The 19,716-nt window shown below is 43.9% G+C and overlaps 1 protein-coding gene across 9 annotated transcripts; it reads right to left on the bottom strand.

Annotated features, from left to right (window-relative positions):
* Positions 1-19,162, bottom strand: fcsk (fucose kinase). 9 transcript variants are annotated; one of them, XM_080736165.1, is made up of 24 exons: positions 18,994-19,162; positions 18,718-18,830; positions 17,637-17,788; positions 16,532-16,582; positions 16,225-16,350; positions 15,870-15,942; positions 15,585-15,682; positions 14,595-14,675; positions 13,776-13,895; positions 13,210-13,381; positions 9,693-9,799; positions 9,460-9,561; positions 8,718-8,891; positions 8,101-8,174; positions 7,613-8,010; positions 7,249-7,492; positions 6,961-7,127; positions 6,619-6,846; positions 5,793-5,936; positions 4,657-4,809; positions 3,444-3,631; positions 1,937-2,036; positions 1,339-1,562; positions 1-753 (listed from the first exon to the last, which is right to left on the bottom strand). In XM_080736165.1, exons 2-24 carry the CDS (start codon positions 18,800-18,802, stop codon positions 682-684), a joined length of 3,333 nt encoding a protein of 1,110 aa, XP_080592291.1. In that variant the 5' UTR covers positions 18,803-18,830; positions 18,994-19,162; the 3' UTR covers positions 1-681. The 9 variants fall into 9 exon arrangements, 4 of the variants coding, with proteins under 4 accessions (XP_080592291.1, XP_080592290.1, XP_080592292.1 ...); XM_080736164.1 differs by having other exon boundaries at positions 18,718-19,162; XM_080736166.1 differs by having other exon boundaries at positions 4,657-4,776; positions 18,718-19,162.
* Positions 19,163-19,716: the final 554 nt, after the last annotated feature.

Below are 19,716 nucleotides of genomic sequence, written 5' to 3'. Positions count from 1 at the left end.
ATTTATTAAAAGGTCAAAAAATCATGTAATCTTTTACAAAAATAACTATAATTTTCATTCATTTGTTTACATAAACTATGATGATTAAATCATTTACAGACATCCATAAACACTGCTAATACAGTATTACTGTAGATACCGTACAACTGGCCACTTTTATTGATGTGATTATTAAATCAAATAGAAGTCCAAAAACACTGCTAATAAATTAGTACCTTGTACTAATATTTAGGTGTGAAATGTTTGTTGATATGGAATTTAATCCCATATGGAATTTAAGGACATTATTACTTCACCAGACTGGTAGCTGTAACTGGCATTTTCTTATTGTACTAGTTTTTAATCATCTTTGTCAATTTCTCTAGTGGGCATAATTTTCCCACCATTGGGTTTGGTGTTAATACTGTTTTCAAAAAGCCTTAATAATCAAATATTAAACACATTCACATTCAATGTCACCTTCATAGAAATACAGAATCAATACCTATACTTAAAACACTTCAACATGGCAACACTGGCATTATTTTACTATCAATCATTACCGTTGATAAGCAGAAAACTGGCCCAGGGCACCTCGGTCACCCATGTGTGTGTGTGTGTGTGTGTGTGTGTGTGTGTGTGTTTGTGTGTGCGTTTGCACGTGTGTGTGTGTGTGTGTGTGTGTGTGTGCGTGCGTGCGTGTCAAGATGCCGTCACCACGGTGATTCCCTCCATGTCCAGCTGTACAGAGTGAACACTGAAGTCTCCCAGACCCTGGAACACACCAATCAATTCAGTCAATACTCATCATTTACATATCATTTTGGGAGCTTATTATTATTCTTGATATATTCATGGCTAAATATAATGTATGAACTTTGTTTTAATATCATTGTATGTTCAGCACAAACAATGTAACTGATAGGATGTTGTCTTTATTTTGTGACTCATTAATTACAATACAAGCTATACTGCATGTAGTAACTGCACTAAATCCCTTGGGCAGCGGTATTTCTGGATCAGGGACCACTTGAACGTCTCAAAAGCATTCGCGGCCAAGCAGTTAGCGGGTCAGAGCATGATTATTTGAATGATCAATCAACTGTGTTCCGGCTTGCATCAGTGGAAATAAGAGCTCCCATTTAGCAGTAGAATCAAAAATGAAAAGCCCTTTTTTTCCAAGGTTTTAAAGAAAAAAATAATTGTTTCTGCATCAAATAATACATATTTTAATGTTTTATTTGAGAGCCCACTTGCAATATCACAGCTAGCTGAGAACCACTGCCCTCTAGGGGGTGTTGTCATGTTGGGCATGACAGGAAGCAGAGTCCTAATTATGGCTTTATTGTGAGCGCTCACCGCTGTGTCTCTGAGCGTCTGGAGAACCGTGTGTTTCTGGTCAGGTTCCCTGGTCAGCAGGTAGAGGAACCCTCCACCCCCGGCCCCCGCCAGGCTCTGGCCCAGGACCAGAGGCCTCAGGGCTCTCATCATGGCCCTGACGGCCCCTGGCTCGCAACCTGGAGCCATCACCTTCTTCTGCTGCCAAGATACGTCCAGACACACCCCTAGCCTGGACAGACAACCTGGAGGGCGTTAACCAAAAAGAACACATACTTTTTCAAGACATGGAGGAGAAAAAAAGAACTTGTGTTCCAATGGACCCAATGTCTTTATTATATAGTCAGTCACAAGCTCTTGTTAATCCTTTTCAATGGTTATACATTTCAACATTTTAATTTAAAAATGGAGAAATAAGGCTTCCGCCAGACAGTGAAGTGATGTGGTGCGATGTGATATGGTATACCGATACATGCACAATCATGTTATACACATACCTAGGACCTCAATGAAAACAAGTACCCAGGACTTATTTGTTATCCTTATAGCCTTAATGCCTTACTGTACCACGTGCTGTTTATACATACAGTATACAATTCTACATAGTCGTACTTCCTACCTTCTGACAAGGCTTTGGCACACTCCTCAGAGTTGTGGACCAGCTGCTGGACGTTGTGAACGATGGAGGGCAGACGACTGTACCAGCTACGGACCACGTCCTAGTCCACACGCAACAACACCACCGTTACCATGACAGCCAACAACCACCACATCAGCCTCACAGTGACCACCAACACAACAGCAAATACACTGAAGCCAAAAGGCATGGTTTCATTTGTGGGCATAACAACATGGAACATGACACCACATTAACACTGTATGTGAAATGGAACCAAAGGCCAATCCGTCTATAACACGGTATATTATATAAGTCTAAATAAGAAAAATCTGTCCTAAAATATAATCTTTTCAAACAAATAAACCAGTCACAGCCCACACCGTTGTGAATGTGAATGAAGAGTGTGAAAGTTGTATTGTAAGCATGTAAACATTTATTTATTTCAGTGAATCTCTTAATTACACCAACTGTGTTTTTGTGAGGCACTTTTGTAATTATAGGTGAAGTTTTCAATAAAGATCACCATTTCCATTTGGCCAAAGAAGACGCAGACCGTCGACATGCATAGAAGCATCCAGTCTGTCAATGCAGAGATGATTCCATCCAGATTGTTCCTGTATAGTGCGACTTCACCACACAACATTGCATAGTGACTTGTGTGGCTTCGTTCACAAACATGGTAACCTGATAATGATCGCCAAAAATTGGAAAGGGAGGTCACGCTGTTATTAGACTTATGTAAAAACGGACAATGACGGATAATGGACAACATTTTGTTTTTCCAGTCATAATTTGTCTCAACCAATTTCAACCTGGCATAAATCAGCAAATGTGTTATTCTTTGCACTACAAAGTATATACAGTAAAGGCTTTAAGTTATACCATGTAACTTTTTTTATAAAACAAATCTTAAAATGGTCCTAGCTGTTAAATCGCTAAAGTTTTAGAACCCCCACTCCGTTATTTTCAGCTTCTAAAGCCTTCTCTTTATATGTTTTCTATGATCCCTGCCCGGGACCGGTTTTCGCGGAAAAATTGCGTCATCACACTAACGGCCAATCACAGCGAGGGTTATACACTGCCGGCCAATCACAGCGCAGATCATACACTGCCGGGCTCTCTGGTGGGTTTAGGAAACACGCCTTCAGGAAGTACACTGCAGTGTTTACACTGGAGGAGTCTAGCATGTAACTCCCCAACCGCTGCTCGTAGAAGGACACGGGAGACCTCATTGAAAGCGTCTCGGCGAGGCGAGGCGGACGCGGTGGTCTGACGGTCCGGTCCGCGGCGAAAAACGGAAGAAAAAAGCAAACGCGACCGCGGTTTGCTATACTGCTACAGACCACCAGTTGAGCAAATTACACAGTATAGCTTTAAGTAGATAAATTAGATTGTGTCCATAATTTAATATATTGAACCAAATTGTGATCCAGGTGTATTGTTACAGCCATATAAAACCCTAGTCATGACCTTTTAAACACACGGGAAGTGGTTCTTGTGGGCTTACCTGCAGGAGGTTGCGTGCAAGGCGGGTCTTGCCAGTGTAGACCAATAGGAGGTGTTGCTCCAGAGAAACCAGGAAGTCGTTAGGCATAACGAGGCGCTCCACCTCCACCCGCAGTGGGAGCGAGGCTTTACTGCGACCCACCTTAACACCTCCAACCAAGCCTCCAACCTGGTCCTGCCAACCTCCACCTGGAGGAGAATAGATCATAATAATACTAATACTCAGTGGCTTAGATCAGTGTTTCTCAAACTTTAAAAATAAATAAATTTAAAGACATTTTTGGGGCTTTTTCTGCCCTTATTGATAGGTGTAAAGTAGGCTGATAGGAAACGGGGAGAGAGATGGGGGGGTGACACGCAGCAAAGGTCATCAGGATCGGGACTCGAACCTGTGACGCTGCAAGGGCTGGATTACCAGCCTGGGTGCCTGGACCACTACCCTGTGGCCCAGGCCACAAACTTAAAATTTCAAGGTCTCCCCTTAACTCTGGCAGTGTACAAATGGAACCAAATGAACCCGTCAGGGTTCATTTGGTTCCATTTGTACACTGTCAGAGTTACAGACTTGTATGAGTCAATGTAGACCTCCCTAAAGGAACCCATAGAGTCCCTGGAATCCACTGTGAGAACCACTGGCTTAGATAAGTAATGTTTTTCTTAAAATGAGAAAGAATCTGATGTTCTATCAGAGGTAATCTGGCTACATTTCAAAAGAAGTGGGATTCTTTCTTGTCATGTTTTAATTAAAAATAATCCCTAGTCAATGCTTGAGGCCCCCCTTCTTCTCTTTCTCTCTCTCCTCCTTTCTTTCCCCTTTCCTCTTCAATTTCCATTTCTCTTTCCATTTCTCTTGTTTTTTATACTATTTGTTTACAGAAGCAATATTATGTACATGTACTTTTCAATTACGGTATATTTCACTTTATTTTGTTACATTTTCTTTCTTTTTTGGTGTCTGGTTTGTATGTTAAAACAAAGTTTAGAACATCTCTGGTAGTAAGCAAGGCAATAACTCAGACAGAAGAACAATACAGAGAGACAGAAATGTGCTTTTTCTATGTCTTTCTGTCTGTGTGGGATACAGACAGACAGACAGTCAGACAGACAGACAGACAGACAGACAGACAGACAGACAGACAGACAGACAGACAGACAGACAGACAGACAGACAGACAGACAGACAGACAGACAGACAGACAGACAGACAGACAGACCTGTAGTTAACATCTGTTCCAGGTGTAGGACAGCATGGATCAGGGAGTCTGTATCATAGCTCCTTCCAGTACACCTATACACAGCAGCTAACAGCGCCCCCGCCAGGATACTGCTGGTACCTGCAGGAACACCAGAAGTCAGACAGAGTCTGACTTCACATGCACAACAACAATAAGAAGAAAACCAGCAATACTAGAGCTCCTGGTAGGATAGAAAAGTTGGAAACCATTTTATTATCTCTATATAATGTTATGTGTGTACTGTGGTATATGTTGTCATGTAATTGATGTAGTATAAATCAGTATTAATTTTGTTAGCAAATTTTGATTTAGTCTTGTCTTATGAATAACACACCACTTAAGTCTTAGTCCTGTCTTAGTTTTCTGAAATTGTTTTAGTCTAGTCTAGTCTTAGTCGACTAAATGACCAAATATTTTTGTCTTAGTCTTTTGGGATTAGTCGTAAGGGGAACAAACACTGGATGCGGAGGCGGCGCGGAAGCGGCGCGTCAAAACATACGGCCCCATTATTTTCAATGAACTAACCCACACCGGCGCCGTCAGACGCGCGCAGCCGCGGGTCTGCCGCCCCGCCTGCCGCCCCGATACGCCGCTGTTCTATTTTTCCAGTGTTGCCGCGCGGTGAACATGTTCTCCCATGGTTCTCCCCACCGGCGGAAATGGATGTGCTGTGTGGCAGCGCGCCGCATCCAGTTGGGGTTACCGCGCGGCACTTAACGTGCGTCGATACCGCGACGCGACGCTGCGCAGCCGCCCGTGGCCAGTGTGTGCTCCCCTTTAGTCTTTTAGTCTTCGTCTTTTACGATAAGTCTTTTAGGCTAAATATAACCAAAATAGACCATACATAAAATATGTATTTGGCTTTAATTTCATTGCAGTTACATATCAGTGTTATTTTTTACAGCCATTAGTCTTAGACTTAGGATTTAGTCTTAGTCTTTTCAATAACACAAATACTAGTCTTAGTCTTAGTCTTCTGAAATTGTTTTAGTCTAGTCTAGTCTTATCGACAAAATATCAACATCTTGTAGTCTTTTAGTCGACAAAATTAACACTGGTATAAATAGTACATGGTAGTATAATGTAAGGCAGTACACTGTATTCTCATATCTTACCCAGGCCAGAGCCAGTAGGCAGTAGGGACCAGCTGTGGACCTCCAGACCTCCTCCCCAGTGGAGGAGGAGCTGCTCCTGCAATGTATGCTGGGAGGTGAGAGACACCACACCACTGCACACACACACTGCCTTCAACAGGGCTCCTGGAACACACACACACACACACACACACACACACACACACACACACACACACACACACACACACACACACACACACACACACACACACACACACACACACACACACACACACACACACACACACACACACACACACACAAAATTATCCATGATAACATTATATTCACATCTTCACCAAAAACAAGTATTTCCCCATAGTAGTGAATACTAGAAAGATGCAATTGGAAATTGCAAGTGTGGTTGCCGACGTGACTATATTCTGCAGCAAGCTAACTGTCGAGCTAGCACCACTCCCATTGATTCCCTTTTGATTCCCTAACAAGGTAAAAACCCATTCACAAATAAAGTTTATCTAGAAAGAATAAAGTTTCCACAGGACAGCAGTGTGTTGCCCTGTTGGGCAACCACACTAAATATTTCATATTAATGATAACTAGAGAGGTCTATGCACTCAGTAGAGCAGTGGTTCTCAAAGTTCACTAAACATTTCAGGTGGGGGTACGCGGCTAAATACATATCAATTTGGGGGTCCTTGACATGAAAAGGTTTGAGAACCTCCGCCGTAGAGTGCAGATCTCCGCCAGGAAGTGTGGCCACTGGCCACTGTGGCCAGTCTATTATGTATGACTCCATATTTCTATATTATATCCATATTAAAATATTATAAATACCATGTCTCACCAGGGGCATGGGGTTGACAGTAATCCTTCAGGTCCACCAGTCTCTCACACACCGTCTCCGTGGCAACCCCAGAGTCCCGCCCCCCGGTGTGGCTGACCAATAGGAGTCGAGGTTCTGTGATGCGGCGGGCCCTGGCACCAATGGGACGCCTGCCGTCCACTCTCACTGCTACGTTAGTCACTGATCCACCTTGCTCAAAGGCGATGGGCGGGGTGTCACTCCAACCACCTGAACATGCACACCGAAAATGTACTGACTCAAAACAAACAACATGAATAGAATAGAATAGAATAGAATAGAATAGAATAGAATACATTTCCAGTGAGACTCCTATAGACTCACCAGCTAGATCCAGTCTTGCAGGGCATTCTACTTCCTGCCACTCCCCTATTGGCGGGACTTTTCCTTGTCCAATAGAGACAAACCTCTGGGATGACATCACAGCCTGCCTGAGCAGGATCTGGCCCGCACCTTCGTAGTGACGAGCAGCTCGCACCAACAGGTCAGGCCTGTAGGGCCGTCAACACAGTCACATGAGAATTATTTGACTCATAGCGGGCCATGTCCACAGAAAGAGCTTTTGGAATGCTTTGGATATCATGTCCAGAGCACATGCATTTAGCTTCTCACCTGCCCATCCAACGGACTCTCTGCGCTGCCAGGGCAGTGACGCCACCCCTCAGGTCTCCCGCCTCCAACAAGAAGTAGGCATGGCTCCAGGCTTGATTGGCGGCAGGTCCGCTCCTGAGCCCACCCCTCCCTCCCTCCCCTGCTAGGCAGACCAGGACGTCAGCGATACATGCCAGAGACCTCGCCGACACGCCCACAGTCTCAACCAGGTCCTCAGACTGACTCCCCCCACTCCCTGCTGCAACTAGAAAAAGAGAGACAGAGATTGTGTTCATGTCCATTATAAAATAATTGTTTCTACTTATATTTAGTTGACTATACAGTTCAAATACATTCCGTTCCTCTGTGTTTCCCAACGTCTTACTCTTGTCAAGTGTCTCCAGTAGAGCTTCCTCCTGACCTCCAAGCACCGCCGCTCTGAAACATGGCAACAGACTGACGTCTGATTGGCCCCTCAGACTGTCAATCACCCTCCTTCGCCCAGCCATGAACAGAAGCTCCTCCCTCCAGTGGAGCTCCGCCTCCTGATGGGTGAGTGACATAACCTCTCTGATTGACAGCCTCCATGCGTCCCTCCAGCTCTCCAGAGAGAAACTACATGCCCCAGTCCCAGCCCTGCCCACTGGCAGAGAGGCCCCGCCGCCTAGCAGCCAGGCCACACCTCCCTGCAGCTCCACAAACCCCCTACTGGCCTGGAGGACCGGGAACAAGCGAGCCTCCAGGAGAGAGCGACGTCTGGCTGAACTCCACAACTCCTCTGGTCTGGGTGAGAAGAGGAGAGGAGGAGAGGTGGATACAGGAATTTAAAAATAAGGAGAAAAGAGGAGGAGAGGAAAGGAGAGCATGTCTTACTGTATTCCAGTGCGTTTGAAGAACAGACTCCAGGACTGGTTGAGGAATGTGGAACTGCTGACGTCATAGGACACCTGAGAGGAGAAGAGAAGAATCCAGATGCAGAAAGAATCCAACTGAACTTGCACTCGGTCACAAAATCATCTTACATCTTGTAACAGACATGGGTCAGGGTGAAACTTTCTGTGTGGACTACAAAAGGCAAATGAGATATTCTGATATAACAGACAAATATACATTGTGTACATGTTTTGTCCATCATCTTATACCTAATAAACACAAACACTAATGCATGCATGACTTGAATGATACATGATACAATGATACATTAGCTAATGCCTTAGTCTTGCAGAATAAATAATTAACGATACACACTGTTGTTTTTTATTATGTAATATAATAATAATAATATGTAATCATACCTCAGTCCATCATGCATATTCATCAAGTAGTGTGGTGTTAACTTTGAAACAAATAGGAGTCGATTTGATATTCTATGGAGCTAGGAAGTGTAGGACGGCAAATCTCCTTTCCTGTGACACCCTGTCATAAAGGATAAAGGATGGTGTAGTGTGTCCTAAGGAGAAACTCAAGCACCAGGAGTTCTGTCTTCTTACCTCCAGATCATCCAGTGCTCCCACTATGGTGTAGACACACAGCTTCAACTCTCCCAGCTGGACACGCTGTCCCTGGATGATGATGTCATCAGTCAGTGCCAGCTCCCTGAGGTGCGATGATGATGCAACCTCCAGGCCAGACAGCAAACATCCTGAAGGCACCACAAGAGGACCCTGAGTAGAAAAAAGGTATATGTCATTGAATTATAAGTGGTGCCAAAAAGGTAGGTTGCAATCTACCAGAAAGATCACAAAGGCAGTGCAACTGCAGCCACTGGCAGCCCAGAGAGCAGAGAACAGACTTATAGTTTAGTGAACAGCACCATCTAGTAGCTGAAAACGGCAGGACATATACGTCTTTGGCAGGCAACAGCTGGGTTACATAAAACGTCTTTGGCAGGGAATGTGTTGTTAATATATATCTTATTGAGCCGGTAATTTAAAAAATAGTTCTCAATTAAAAAAAGTGTGGGGAGTGGGAACCCCTTAACCCATTTAGACCTGAGGCCAATTCAAAAAACGCCACTAAAACCTAACCTAAGGTTTCTGTAAACCTTCAAATTCATATTAAAAAAAAAATAATAATAATGATGTTGCTACATGTATAGAAAATACTAATGAGACACAGAGGTGGCATCCAGTTTCAAAGGTAAAACAATTTATAGGTGGCACCAGGTCTAAATGGAAAGACATCTAAATCTGACATCTTGTAAAATGTCAGATTTAAGTGAGCCTCCCGAACCTGTAGATGGCAGTGTTGCACCACTGCTCCGGTTGCCACAGTGACTTCTCCCTCTAGGATGCTGTTAATGACCCTGGCTGTGGTGCTCACTGTCTCCTCCCTCTAAAAAACAAAACAAAAAACAACAGCTTTAAAGGGTGATGAACTTCCAGGTTTGTTTCATCTTCGTCCACCCAACTAATTTACAAAATGCAATGAAATGAATATTGAGAGCAGGAGTGGAGAGAACTCACCTGGATGTGTGATAAAATGTTTGGGACCGATCCATTCCGGGTCATACGACGGACGTGTTCTCTCCCAGACAGAGTCAGGTAGTCATAGCAACCACCAGCAACACACACTGTGGGAATGATATGATATGATATAAGACAACAGAGATACAGACATACAGACAGACGGACGCCAGGCAGCAACTGTGTCCGTCTCTTCGTGATCATTCTAGGATAGGATCAGAGGGACTTGTGTCCACTGTCTCCGACCCGTGACCCTGGCATCCTTGTACTATTATATTGTTTTAATTGTGCTGATCCTAGATCATCAACTGAAGATAATTCTATTGTTGCAATTGTTGGAAGTCTCTCTGGCGAGTGACTCATGAATGAATACGATTTTAGATATAATATGCTAGTAGCAAAAGATAGATAGATAGATAGATAGATAGATACCTTTATTATCCCAAGGGGGAAATTTAGTTGTCCAGTAGTAGCACAGCAGTATACAGTTATTTACAAAGTTACAGAGACGTAAGAAAGATAGATAAGAGGGGAAAAAACAAAAACAAAGACAAGAGCAGTACAGTACCAATAAGGAGAAGGTGCATCAATAGAGGGGGGCGAATAATATATAAGTATATATACATAAAGTGTCTTGCAAAAGAGACCATAGCAGTCAATGCTAGTTAGTGCAAACAAGTATCTCACTGTCATTGTTAAACAAAGCAAAAATACTCAGAAACTACCAACACTAACAACCTAATAGTGCAGTGTCAAAAATCAGTGCGAAAAAACGAAGAAACTAGGAAGCGTGTCACCGCAAGGCGCACCTGAGCACTCTTCCTGGAAGGACCTTAGAGTTCAAAGTCAATACAGCAATTGTTCCTTAGAGGTCAAAGTCAATACAGCAATGGTTCCGTAAGTCTAAGTTAGGAAGGGAGACCTTTTCAAGCGTCCGTTATGTGTCTCGTTGTACAGCTTAAGGGCAGCCGGTACAAAAGATTTTCCTAATCTCTCACATCTCCGTACTGGGTAGGTAAAGCGGTCGTTTCCTCTCTTACTCCAGTAACTGGTGATCTCTAGATGGAGGGGGTGGGAGGAGTTCTCCAAGATGGAGTCTAGCTTCTTCGCAGTGCGCACCCTGGTTACTTCCTCCACCCCCTGCAGAGAGGACCCAACGACAGAGCCAGCTTTCTGTTTAGGTTAAACGTGTCACCTGCCCTGTTGTTGCCACCCCAGCATGTTATGCCAAAAAAGAGGACACTTGCCATGACAGACTGATAGAACATCTGTAGCATCCTATTGCACACCCCAAACGATCTCAGTCTTCTCAGGAGGAACAGCCTGCTTTTCCCCTTGCTGTGAATCGCCTGCGCATTGTCCGACCAGTCCAGTGAACTATTCAGGTGTACTCCGAGGAATTTGTAGTTATCCACGAGCTCAACCACCTCACCGTTAATGGTGCTTGGCACCGGGGGGACTCTCTTGGAGGTGCGGAAGTCCACCACCATCTCCTTAGTCTTGCTTGCGTTGAGCTTGAGATGGTTGTCCTCGCTCCACTGCACAAAGTCCCTAACCACACCATCGTGCTCAGCCGTGTTGTCACCCGAGATCTTGCTGATCACTACGGTATCATCTGAGAACTTCTGCAGATGACAGGTCTTGGAGTTGAAGCGGAAGTCCGATGTATAGAGAGTGAACAGGAAGGTGAGAGCACAGTTCCTTGAGGGGCCCCCGTGTTGCTCACCAGCACATCGGACCGACAGCCCTGCAGTCTCACAGACTGTGGTCTTTCTGAAAGGTAGTCTGTGATCCATGCCACAAAGCCCTTGTCCACCCCCATCAGCGTAAGCTTCTCCGCAAGCAGAGACGGTTGGATAGTGTTGAAAGCACTGGAGAAGTCAAAAAACATAATTCTGACTGTGCTGCCCAGATCTTCCAGATGGGTGAGAGACTTATGGAGCATGTAGGTGATGGCGTCATCAACCCCAATATCAGCCTGGTAGGCAAACTGAAGGGGGTCCAGGTGATCACTGACCGCCGGTCTCAGTAGGTTCAGAACCAGCCGTTCAAAGACCTTCATGACCTGTGATGTCAGGGCGACTGGTCTGTAATCATTGAGGACCGAGGGACGGGTCTTCTTAGGCACTGGGACAATGCAGGAGGACTTCCACAGCTGTGGTACCTTCCCCGTCCTCAGGGAGAGGTTGAAGAGATGCGTGAGGGGGACAGCAAGCTGCTCCGCGCAAGCCTTAAGCACCTTAGAGTTGATGTTATCAGGTCCCGCTGCTTTCCTGGTGTTGACTTTTCCGAGTTGGCGCCTCACTTGCTCGGTGGTGAGAAACAGGGTGGGTGGGGGGGGGGGGGGGAGATGGTGCAGGGGAAGAAAGAGGGCGGCAACCGAGGTCACCGTTTGACCCAGCCACTGCTTGTTGAACATTAACAGGAGCACCGTCAAACCGATTGAAAAAACGGTTCATCTCGTTTGCCAGCTCCTCCGTGCCTGACACAGTAGAGTTGGCAGAGCCGTACCCCGTGATCTTCCTAAAACCACCCCACACTTGTCTCGTATTGTTCTCCCTCAGAGAGTTCTCCAGCTTAGCTTTGTAGCTCCCTTTTGCCTGAGCCTTGACTGTTTTAAGCTCCTCCACCACCACCCTCACGCCCTCCGAGTCACCTGCATGGAACAGATCCCTTTTTCTCTTAAGGAGGTGAATGATTTCTTTTGTCATCCACGGCTTGTTGTTAGAGAAGCAGCGAACCTTCTTAGTAGGAACACACACCTTCTCGCAGAAGCAGATATAGTCAGTGATAACCTGACAAAGGCTATCTACATCATCCCCATGTTCACTGAAAAATGATTCCCAGTCTGTCATTTCAAAATCAAATCTGAGTCTCTCCTCCGTCTCCCCCGTCCAACACTGAACCTCCCTGATGAATGGAAGCACTCTCTTCACGACAGGAAGATACGAGGGCTCCAGTTTCACCATGGAGTGATCAGAGCCACACACAGGGGGGAGAGAGACGCAACTGTATGCGTTCCTAACATTAGCATACAGGAGGTCAAGAGTATTCTCACCTCTTGTTTTGCAAGTGACATACTGGGAGAAATCAGACAGGCCCTTAGCAACATTCACCTGGTTTAAGTCCCCATTCAGCAGAATAAGGGAGCTAGGGTAGTGCGTTTGAAAACTGGCCACAGTAGAAAAAATAGTGTCCCGAGCTACCGCTGCATTGCCACTAGGTGGACAGTACACGGTCAACAGGACGACGCACGAGAATTCCCGTGGTAGATAAATTGGTCTCAAAACGACCCCCAGTAGTTCGATGTCTGGGTTACAAATTACCTTTTTCACTGTGGCGTGTTCTTCCCTGCACCAGCTCTTGCTAAAGTAAACAAGTATCCCACCCGCGGACATAAAAGAGGACATAGTCTAACAAAGTAGACCACCATTATGGTCCGTGGCATTCATATCTCTAACATTATATTTATAGGAAGAACATTTATAATATTGAGGGTCTTTCTGTGTTACATTACCCATACTGAGGGGTGTTCCTCTCAGGGTCCTCCACAGCTCTGCCCTGCCGCTCCTCACCATCGCCCCCTGTGGTCCAGTGGGAGAACTGCAGCCTGCTCTGTCCTCGGTCACAAACTGCGTCTCGGTCTGCTCTGAACACAAACACAGCAAGATGTCCAGGAACAGAGATATCTACAGAGAGACCAACAAAAAGACAGTAAGAACAAAACATATAATACAATATCATGACTGAAAGTTTAATGATTTTGTTTAGTTTAGGTATTATCATTCTAAATCTATGTTGCTGCTGTTCCACACACAGCCAACCAGAAATCAACCTCAGACCATGCATGCTTAGATGCTTCTAAATGTGCATTCTATTGCTAGTTTAATCACTTCAAATACTCTTTGGTCTTAAAATAACTAATAATGGAAAATAGCCGTTCAGCTATTTTCGGGTTGCAACATGCTTTCATAGAAGACATGCTGGCTTCTATGACTGAAATCAGTCGAGGCGACTGAGAACTTTAATCCATGTGAATGTGTGATCAATATTTTCCAAGGAAGGCAGAAGGGAGGAGGTTACCTCTAAAGGAGGAGCTCCAGAGTCCAGGCCCAAGTAGGTGCAGCCGTCCAGAGGAGGAGTAACATGTGTCTGCAGGAGGCGCTCTGACACCTCCCTGCTGAAGAACACTGGACCTGACACCTAGAAAACAACAGAGATGATTTCTGATGGAAACGGTCTAAAAGTTTACCTGGTTTGGTTTGGTTACTCAAAGGAATTGTTCACCCCAAAAAGTACTTATTTTCCATCAATTACACACCCCATGAAGCCTGGCTTGAATTCATGGAGATTTTGTAGTTTTTGTCACATTCCTAAGACGATAATTTGATGACCGGCGGAGTCTCAAAGACTCAAAGAGTCTCCTACCGAGTCTCCTATTGACCGATGACCCGGCCATCAAATTATTGGCTTCAGAATGCAACCAAAGCAAAATATCTCCATGAATTCCTACTGAACTACTACTACATTTTAAGGTTCCTTGATGATTGATTGATTGAATAGTTCTAATAAACAATTTTGGTGCAACTTACATCAGTGATGTATTTAAGAGAAGAACAAGATTATTAACAGTACATGTCAAAGTCAAACAGTCAAAGGTTTTGCTAAAAGGATAACACAAAATGGCCTAGGGGCTTGTTTCCATTGTGGTCTTAGTTCTATCTTCCTACATTTTCTCCATCTTGCATAATGTTCAGTGCACATTGTGTGTGATTGATGTAAATGATTATTGATGTATATAAAGTGTTCAATTTCTGAAAATAAATAAAGTCAAATAACATGTTTGCATGTTCTTTTCTGCAAGTTTTCCCACAGAAAGTCAACATAATACAGTAGATTTACCAGGGGAACTTTCCCATCAGGCATCGCTGCTTGTTGGATCTGCTCCATTGTTCCTTTGTAGATGATGTTTCTGACCTGGTCCTGAGAAATACCCACCACACACAAACATTATAATGAACATATAAAAGGTCTAAACATTAGATGTCACTGTTCTTAGCCCTGCACCACCAGTGAATGCCAGTGCCCAGAACATGACAGCTGAAGAATCCCCAATGATGACAGTCAGAGTTAAGGGAATTATTCAGCTTTATGTTATGGCAGAAAACATTATTGTGGGAGTGCATGGTGGCTCAGCCAGGTAGTGCATGTCTCCAATGTCTCTGTCCTTAGTTTTCTGTCACTACACTATAGCATTAGATATATGTAATAAAAAAGAAAAGGAATGTTGCACTTCAAAGTTTTACCTTTGTTGCACTTTGACAACACCCAACAGTATCTATGGTGAGTGACCATTGCTTGTTACCAGCATGGTCACCTGTTTTGCTATGTTGTGCACGTCACAGCTGAGGTGTGGTCAAAGTAACATAGGTGAAACTTTCAACTCATAGAGGTCAGTGCTGCACTGTTTTTCCACCATAAAAGACAATCATTGCTTTCATTAACCTAGGCCTAATTTAGACATTGTTGCATGCAGGTGTCCCTCGCCAAAAGCTGTTTTCAGTGAACAACACCGCTTAACTTTCAGTTTTAACAGTCCCACAACTTGCAAGCCCCACTCCACCAGTCCATGCACATCCTACATCCCCAGCTTCCATATAATTTGATCCTAGGTGATCAGATCAGATGACTACTAGTCCTCCTCAAGAGACAGGTTGAAAGCAGACTAGAGCCCACCTCTACACATGTGACATGACCACATGTAGACATTAGAGGCAAATAATAAACAACATTTGGGGGTACAGGGGCCCCTTCCCCTCTCTAATTCTTTGCTGCTACTACTACTATTAATAATAATAATTATGATAATAAAAATAACCATGTATTGTGTACCTGTCCATCAGTCAGGTAAACTCCATGATTGGCTGCGTAGGAAACTTCTCCCGGAAGTGCTACAACTCTGACACCACAAAACCCCTCCCAACACAACACTACACACACAGACACACACACACGCTATAGTCAATAGCAATAATAATAATAATCTAAATGATAAACGTTTTAACAGTTTCACCCTGTCACAATTCACTGTACATTATCCCTCACACTGAAACCTTAACAATATTAATCAACAGAATTGAATAGAATAAGAATAATAGTAATTTCTGACAATCTCACCAAAGTCAGGCGGGATGGTGAGAATCATGTCTGTGCTACTAACCCACACACCTGGAGGGCAACCTGTACACAGCTGGAGAAAGACGGACAGACAGAGGGACAGACAGACAAGGTGCCTATTGAGTGCCATTGTAATATATTTTAATCATTTGTGACTCTCTTATCCAAAGCCATTACTAACAAGTCCAATTGTATAAAGGTTCTGATTTGTACCTGTGTGTTGAAAGATTGTTTTTGAAACAGTACATTGTTATCTGTGTGTGTACTCAGACAGACAGACAGACAGACAGACAGACAGACAGACAGACAGACAGACAGACAGACAGACAGACAGTGTAGTAGCAGTAAATGTTACCTGTGTACTTAGACAGTGTAGTAGCAGGTCGAAGCAGCAGACAGGAGCTTGTACTCTCTGATGTGTGTTCTCAACAGACAGCCAACAGAATGTCCTGCTACAGCTGCTGAAGGGGAAGTCACGACCCTGGACATACATACAGCACACACACGGCACAGGAGGTATTAGTAGTAGTAGTAGTGGTGGTGGTGGTGGTGGTGGTGGTGGTAGTAATGGTAACAGTAGTAGTTCTTCCTGAACTGAACAGTAATGTATTGATTTAAAAGGCTGTATGTAGTACAATCAATGCATCAATTAGACGACTCACCGTGTGTAAAATGAGAATGTGAGCATTGTCCAGGACATCTGCTGTGACTACCTGGTGACACGTTCAACAACATAATAGGTCATAATAATTAGAAAATGGGACGTAGGAATATCAAGATTCCCCTCCCAGAGATTCTGTTACAGAAGGAAGCGTCTACCCTCGTTAATTCACACAACACAGCCATTCACACTGAGCACTATAACTATAAAGATATATCGTTCACCATTGTAAAAAATGTTTTATAGTCGGTGTTAACTCCACTTAAAAACTATATTTTTATAGTTCTGTGTCAATGGCCCTTACAAATGTTACATACGCTGGGTAGGCCTACAAATGCCCAAAACAATAAGATAACTAAGAATTAACAACATAACAATAAGTTAGTTTAGCTCTTTCCACAAAGAACATAAAGAGCAGTCCATTCTCTCTCCGAAACCAAACTTTTCGTCTGAGAGTTCTGACTCTCCGTGCAGCTTTCCAAACACTAATTCGGGGTAATGGTTATCAGAAATTCCGAGTGACATCATTTTGTAGTTGAACCGGACCTTTTCGACGAAAAGTGCGGTTTCGGAGAGACTATGGACAGGCCTTTACTCTCTAAAAGTTACTTTCACATACGGTCTAATTTTTGGAGGTAACAGTATTGGCGATGCTTGTCAATGATCATTGCTCACCGTTAACCTCGCCCACCAGGCTTTCTGAGAGAAAGCCTGGTGTTCGTTCACAACAGGCCGTTTGGTTTCCGCCTAATGCGCGGAAACCACTAGAAGAAGCGGCGTCGCTTTGATTTGGTTCCCTCCGTTTGTTTCCACAATCCCTATTAAAATGCTTGAGTAGCCTCGTGTAGTCTTGCCAGTCGCTAAAAGTTGGACTAAAAGATGCATATACCAAACAATTTTTCAAAAGCAAAACTACTCCGCATCAAGGAGTTTATTAGGTAGGTCCTAAAAGTGTGTCCTTGAGCGCAGGGGAATATTTTGGGTTAAAACTGAATCCGGTTTGATCTTTCCGGCAAGTCCTTTTAGTACTACAACATGACGTTTTGTGGTTTCCGCTCCAGACCGGTTACAAACCCGAAAAGTGAAGTGATCCCAGACTAGCTCACCGTGTGTCCGGCTCGGGCACTGAGGTGTTCAGCAGCAACCAGCAGGGCGTTAAGGGTGGCCCCGCCACTACCCAGCCGGGCCCCGGGGTCAGACACGGTCAACAACAGCGTGTCTCTGGAGATGAAACCCTGCCGCTGTCGCACCTCCAACTCTGAGTGGACACACAGACAGGGAGTCACCATACAAACTCATCATACCAAAGGATGAAACAGACACAGACAGCCCATATAGTCAGTCAACTAAAAAATAAATATATGTCAACAACGTCAGAGCAGTCATAGCTTAGGTTAGTGAGCCCGCCTGGGCAGCCAGAAGCCCTGGTTGTCCGAGGTATGATTCCAGGCCAGCTATGTGTCGATGTGTGTCCCTGAGCAAGACTCTTCATTTTGGTGTTATTGTTTTTGCTGTTGATGAATTGAATACATAGGACCGTAATGGAAACAAGTCCTCAGGACTTTGTTATGCTTTTAGCCCAAGTGTATACCTGTACTGTTTTACATTTCTGTCTAATAACAGTCAATCCATAAATTAACCTCTAATTGCTCCCTGAGTGACTCTAGTCTACAGGAAAGGTCATGGGGTCATCACAATTAGTAGAGTTCATCCTACAACGTGTATAATTAGCCTGCCATAGATTGTGAGCATCTAGTATTCAAAGTTGACATTTTGAGAAAGGTCATGGGGGCCACACAAATAGTCCTTCCTTATCCAATGGGAAATCATGAAGGTGGGGAAGCGTATTAGACTATTTACAAGTCTTGAGACACTATGGTCTCGAGTAGCAGGAATGGCCTTCCACCATTTTATTTAGTTATTTGGAGCCAACATGTTGGATTGTGCACGGTGGGATGAATGCATCTGGAACCAACTCTACAAGGCTACTGTCACGCAGAACAGATGACATTTGTCAAACGTCATCAAGTGTAGTGTATTAGCAAATTAGCTGGGAATGGATACATATGACACAGTGCAGTTGGTAATTGATGAAAACGATAACACAAATAGAACAAGTTTCAAAAATGCATCACTCTCAGTCTCATTGGTAGAGCCAGCCAGGCCCAGTAGAGAAGAGTCACTGACCTCTCTGGAAGGTGTACACGCTGTCTTTATGTTGACAGCTGAGAATGATCACCGTCCATCGGAGCCCACATTCCTCTGACTGCATGGCTCTCTCTTAATCACACTGTGTAGTACTAGTACTATGTACACAAGTAACACATCTATTACAATGGTGACTCGTCTGCTCTGACAGCATACTAGTCTGTAGTAGCTCACACACAATACAAGCCTACGCACACACAAAGATCAACAGCAAACTAGTTCAGATCAATATAACTTACAGCCATAGGGGCTTACAGCCTCACACAATTAGCAACGATGCTAATAACAAAGTCAAACACCCTGTAGTTCCAGTATTGAACTGTAGACGTCATTGTATAAAAGCTGTCAGTTCCAACAGATAGCAGAGATAATAAAGTTAGATGATTTATAAAGTCTAACTGTGAACACAGCCTCTAAACATTACTTTCTGTTATGTGGCAATGAAGTTTGAGCCTGTCAAGTTTCCGTACTGGGTTAAACATGGAGCGGATACGGAAACGCCTGTAGGCGGATCTGATTTATGGACAGTAAATAGAAACCAGGCTTTCAACAAGTTGTGTGAACGCGAGGCGTTTTATTAAAGAACCTAAAAATGCAAACGATCACATGCAAACGGACTGCCTGTAAAAAATTGGAGCACTAAAACGTTTATAGCTTAAACTACGGTATATATGTATAAAACATATTTTATACAGATGTCAAGATACTGTAGCCTAGTTCCAGACCCTGAATCGCTAGCCACACCCCTTTAAAATTTTGGAAGTGAAACGAAATGTCACTGCAGTGTAAGCTATAATAGTATCTAAACAGATACTGTCTGTAGTTTAAGCTATATCAATTTTGAGACGTCCAATTTGACATAAGGCATAATGTTCTTTGCATGTGATCAGACATAATTTCTTTAATAAAACAGTTACCAACCGTTTATATTACCCATAACTAGTCTGGTTCAAGTGTCAACATACCAGTTGCATGTGA

Source organism: Nannobrachium achirus (genome assembly GCF_963921795.1).
Source record: "Nannobrachium achirus genome assembly, chromosome: 11".
Lineage (NCBI taxonomy): Eukaryota > Metazoa > Chordata > Actinopteri > Myctophiformes > Myctophidae > Nannobrachium > Nannobrachium achirus.
This window is presented reverse-complemented; position numbering and strand designations above follow the sequence as displayed.